The sequence below is a fragment of the Sinocyclocheilus grahami genome, unplaced genomic scaffold, assembly GCF_001515645.1.
Source record: "Sinocyclocheilus grahami isolate Dianchi unplaced genomic scaffold, SAMN03320097.WGS_v1.1 scaffold95.1, whole genome shotgun sequence".
In the NCBI taxonomy this organism is placed as follows: Eukaryota; Metazoa; Chordata; class Actinopteri; order Cypriniformes; family Cyprinidae; genus Sinocyclocheilus; species Sinocyclocheilus grahami.
This window is the reverse complement of record NW_015505274.1, coordinates 1,229,449-1,234,755: the sequence shown is the minus strand read 5'-3', so window position 1 is coordinate 1,234,755 and position 5,307 is coordinate 1,229,449. Positions and strand designations below refer to the sequence as shown.

Below are 5,307 nucleotides of genomic sequence, written 5' to 3'. Positions count from 1 at the left end.
CAACCTGGGCTTCCATTACACCTGAGCAGTGCCACAGGCTGATTGCCTCCATGCCACGCCGTATTGATGCAGTAATTCAAGCAAAAGGAGGCCCAACCAAGTATTGAGTGCATAGAAATGAACATACTTTTCAGAAACCTGATATTTCTGTTTAAAATATCCTTTTTTTTTATCTTATGTAATATTCTAATTTTCTGAGACACTGAATTTTGGGTTTTCTTTATCTGTAAGCCATAATCATCAAAATTTCAAGAAATAAAGGCTTGAAATATTTCACTCTATGTGTAATGAATCTATATATTATATGGGTTTCACTTTCTGAAATGAGTGACAAAAAATATTGACCTTTTTCATGATATTCAATTTTTTTTAGATGTACCTGTATTATTATATATGACACAGAAATGACAGAAAGGCAATGAAGAGAGAGAGAGGACATGAGCTACACTGCGCTTTTGTCATGGCACTGAAAAACATAGTCAAGTTAGGAACAGTGAGGAACAGTAGTGTCCGACCTTGGCTCCAGTGTCTTTGAGCTCTGTCTCAGCCTCTAGCAGCAGTCTGTCGGCCTCTCTGAGCTCTGCTCTGCGCTTCAGCAGGGTTTTCTCCACACACTCCACCTCTCCCAGGACACACTGCTCCTCCTCTGCATGTGATAAGGAGCTTTCCAGCCCACTCCTGATGAACCAAAAACAGAAAGGAACATGATACTTTATACACATGTAGTGTACATTTCAGAGGCGTAATGTGTTATGTTAAGTCTATATTGAGTAAGATATATTGGTGTTGACATGCTGACTGACGTGTGGCGCTGCAGTGTGTGGACAGTCCTGCGTAGATGTTTGATTTCCTGCTGTAAGTCTGTTGTTTTGTCCTGAAGTGCTTGCTGCTCTTTCTCACTGTGAGCTCTATCGGCACACTCCTCTCTCAGCCTACGCTCTGCCTTCTTCAGATCTCGCTCCTGAAACACAAACCAAGACTACTTATCTTGAAAATGATGGAAATTTACATGTACACTACCATTCAACAGCTTGGGGTTGGTGATATTTTTTTGATGTTTTTGAAAGATGTCTTTTATGCTCACCAAGGTTGCATTTATTTGATCAGAACTGCAGTAAAAACAGGAATATTGTGAAATAATATTACAATAAAAAAAATAATAATAATAATTTTAAAATAAAACGTGTCACACGATCCTTCAGAAATCATTTTAATATGCTGATTTGGTGCTCAAGTAACATTTCTTCTTATTATCATCAATTCTTTGAATCTTTGATGAATAGAAGTTCAACAGCATTAATTTGAAATATAAATATTTTGCAACAATTATGTCTTTAATGTAACTTTTCATCGTGTCCTTGCTGAATAAAAGTATTAATTTCTAAAAACAAACAAACAAACAAAAAACCTACTGATCTCAAACTTTTGAAGTATAGCACACATAACCGGAGTATGACCAAATTCTGATTAAGAGCAGAATATCTTTTGCAACATTTATACAGTACATTAAAATCAATGTAACATTGTAGTGTAGCTCAGTGGGAAATAATGTGCTTAATTAAGTTGAAATCTACATATCTCATACCAAGTCCTGATGTCCAGGCACATTACAGTGCAGCGTCCCACTGGGCACCAGAGGAATAGTAAGATTGCTGGGAGGAGGTCCATACACCAGCCTGGCTCCATCAGGGGGCGGCCCATAGAGGACTGTACTTGAGCCAATGGGAAGGCCAGGCACAGAGTGATTGTAGATAAATGATCCAGGAGGAAAAGCAGTACCATCAGGTAGAGTAAATCCAGCAGAGACTGATGGAGGCGTGAAGCGTGTTCCAGACACGCCCTCTATATCGCTCTCTCTTCCACTGTCTCTGAACATCTGTGCATCTGAGGAGACAGGAGGACAGATATTACAGCGCTGACATGATATTGACCATGATGACTCTGAATTGGGGTTCCATGGCACTTGCCTCTCTTTCCATGAGCGTGCGGATGGGGGGAATAGACCCAGTATCCTCGATTAACAGGAGATCTTCTCTCCCTGTGTGCTCTGTGGCCGGACCGCCGGCCTCTCTCAGGGGACTGTGGGTGCACAGAGTCCAGTCCTGAGTCTTGTGTGCCCTGAGATCCAAAACTAGGGGCCTGAGGACAAATAACATGCTGATTACAATAAAAAAACTGGCATTTACATTTACAAGTGCATTCCTTTTCTAATGCTAAAATAATGTTTCTTATTATTTTCATGACTATTGTTTGTTTTTCATTTTCTTTTTTTAATGTTTATTTGTTAAAATGTCAGTTTTATATGTTTGTATTTTAAAAAGTGTAATTACAAGTGACTGTCTGCTAAAATTTCTAATAATAAAAATATTTAAACCATAAAATAATTTTTCAAAACATGATTTCTTACATTTTGATTTGATGGTACATAGTACCAACATCCTGTGTTTGGCAGGGGATCTCCTAAACTGGACAGGAAGTTATTCTGCAGTAGGAGAGTCTCCCTCAGTGCTCCAATCTCTTCCAGCAGCTCTTCTAGATTTCCGTTGTTAGCTAAACAAACCACAATATATAACAAGTCCCATTTTTGCCTTGAAGGAAATGTGCATGGTGCTTGCCCACAAAACACCATGATGCTAGGGTGTTTTGAGGGGCTGCTATGTAAAGATGGCAAACAAACCTGCTTTGCCTTGTGCTAGTTGATCTCTGAGACGTTTGGTTTGGGCCTGTTGTCTTTTCAAGGTTTGGTTTAATCTGTCCAATTCTTGCTGTTGAATACTAGAGATTGGGACACTGTTGAGATTCCCATCTGTCTCATGAACCTACAGAAATCAGATAATGCGTTAACATATAGAGGTGTGGACAGTACATTAGTAAACTAAAGGTATATTTTTATTTTATTCAACACTATCTCCTATCTACAGTAGTCAACATTTGAAGTGGATCAAAAAAAAGTTCATCAAAGTTGTCCTAAGTCAAGAACGGGTATTGTTTTGGTTTTAGGACAACTTTGATGAAAGGTTTTAATCCACTTCAAATGTTGACTACTGAACTTCACAACCAATCTGAAAGTTCAGTGCGACTGCTACTAGAGACAATCGTATTCAGAATATTGGAGTGCAAAAGGAGAATAAAACTGAAGACTGAAGTTTGAAGATTCTGAGCAGACACATTACCCTATCTCTCAAAAGCTTCTGGAGAACCTCAATTTCTGCTTCAGCATTAGCCAAGTCCCGAATGGCCTGGACAGCCTGAATCCTGGTGCTTTGTAACTCCTCTGCATTCTACATACATATACACAGATCATCATCAGTGAACTTCTCTCACATAGATTTTGGTCCCGAAAGATCTCAAGTAGTCTGCCTCGTGTCTTACCGCTGCTTTCTCCTGATGTATTTTCTCTACAGTGCTATGAAGAGAGTGAAGTTTGTCCTTCGCTGACGTCAGTTGTTGGGCAGCCATTCTGTCAGCAGAGGAAAATGATCTCCTGAGCGCCTGCAACTCCAAACTGAGAGATTCTAGCTGCTCCTGAGTCTGACTCTCATCAGCTTTCACCTAGAAAGACAACAAACTATTAAATACATAGCTGCTGAAAGCAATATCCAAAGTAAAATACAAGTTAAGCTCTATTGTGAAATAAATTAATCATGGCATTTCTTTAATGGCATTGGTAACTATAAACTCTAATGCAGTGTCCACAGGGTCCAAAAGTATTTTTTCATTGCTAAGGTTCCCTAATCCTAACATTACATTACATTTCAACCTCATAGCAGATCTAGACAGGTGGAGCTGGGGAGGAGGAGGGCTGAAGAACCAATCAGCCACTCTGACGAATTTTCAAAAATTGAGCAAAAAACAGAAGAAAATCAAGAAGGTAGCAAAAGAAAAAAAAATTATAATACATAATAAATAAAAATAACAATCACTCTCATTCTGGCACCTGTTTATCTTGTTCTTCTAATTCAGCAAGAAGACGGTCCCTGTCCATTTCTGTCTCCTCTAAACGCTGCAGCATCAAGTGCTGCTGCTCTTGAGCATCTTCCAGCTCCTTCCTCAATCTATGGAGCTCCGCCTCCTCACCCCGTCTCTCTGCTGCCTGCTGGAATAAAATAAAGGGAGATCAGCATCTCTTCATACTAAGACATTATACTGCAATATGTGAGCATCTGAACTTTAGAAATGGCAATGTAACTGAAAAGTCTATTTAAAATAATGATTACTTGAATTCCACAACATCAGCTCACCTGAGCCTGGTATCTTTCTTGGTACTTCCTGAGTCTCTCTTTGAGCGAACTCATCTCTCCAGCAAGTCTGTCCTGACAGCGCTGGGCCTCGTCTCTATCGCTCTGAGCAGCAGATACCACACGATGCACCTCCTGTTGTAGCTCCATGAATTTCTTGTTCATTGGCTCCCCAAGGTCTTTAAAGCTGCAACAGGACAGGATAATAAAGACATGTCACCATCTGATGGACACATCTGTAGCCACAGTCCACCTATTATAATTTGCTTAAATATCCAATAAGAATCTATAATACCTTAGTTCCTCTTGTCCTGTAGCTATGCTTCTTCTCAGCTCTCCTAAACGTTTAGCCACACTTTCTGTGCAAAGAAGCTCCTCCCTAACCTGCTCCAAATCACCCTGAAGAGCATCCACCTTCTCCTTAAGACTGTCTCTTTCCTCCTGTGAAAGCCATTTTCAGCCAGCAATTCAAAGATGTGAGTCATACTGGAGGTTGAATGATTCTCATACATCAACAAGCATCAGAATGTACAACACATGCTTTTACAGGCTCTGAGAAGGGTTTGAGGTGAAAATCGTGCATCCTTTGGTCTTTCCAAGAATCCTCTCTTTCCAATAGAAGAAAAAGTCTGACTGAGCTTTATTATTCTGGTATGAGGTCTGTTGTGCAGTAACACACCTGAAGAGTGTTGACCTGTTGCAGAAGCTCTGTGTTCTCAAGCTCTCTGTCGGCAGCCATCTGCATCTGTGCCAAAGCGTTCTCTTTTGCCTGTCTTTCTTTCTGCAGCTCCGCCTGCAGTGCAGAGTGCTCCATCTGTAAATGTGGAAGCCACTTCAATGTTAAAATTTAAAAGGCTGTTTTGTAAAATGTTTCTTAAGCACCAAATCAGCATATTAGAATGATTACTGAAGGATCACATGACACTGAAGACTGGAGTAATGGCTGAAGAAGAAAACAGTTGTTTTAAATTGTAATAATATTTCACAATATTACTGTTTTACAGTATTTTTAATCAATTTTTATCAGCTATGGTGAGCATAAGAATCTAAGATTTTGAATGGTAGTGTA

The 5,307-nt window shown here is 39.7% G+C and overlaps 1 protein-coding gene across 1 annotated transcript in view; it reads right to left on the bottom strand.

The window, feature by feature from the left end:
* LOC107587713 (centriolin-like) overlaps positions 1-5,307 on the bottom strand; it is a 36,173-nt gene that overhangs the window by 11,775 nt on the left and 19,091 nt on the right. Inside the window, exons 22-33 of the mRNA XM_016275595.1 lie at positions 4,918-5,052; positions 4,534-4,679; positions 4,242-4,425; positions 3,938-4,096; positions 3,373-3,552; positions 3,174-3,281; positions 2,678-2,819; positions 2,408-2,550; positions 1,968-2,139; positions 1,586-1,884; positions 804-961; positions 516-678 (exon numbers count right to left, since the gene is read on the bottom strand). Coding sequence (XP_016131081.1) covers positions 516-678; positions 804-961; positions 1,586-1,884; positions 1,968-2,139; positions 2,408-2,550; positions 2,678-2,819; positions 3,174-3,281; positions 3,373-3,552; positions 3,938-4,096; positions 4,242-4,425; positions 4,534-4,679; positions 4,918-5,052 — 1,989 coding nt within the window. The remainder of the gene's footprint in view (positions 1-515; positions 679-803; positions 962-1,585; positions 1,885-1,967; positions 2,140-2,407; positions 2,551-2,677; positions 2,820-3,173; positions 3,282-3,372; positions 3,553-3,937; positions 4,097-4,241; positions 4,426-4,533; positions 4,680-4,917; positions 5,053-5,307) is intronic.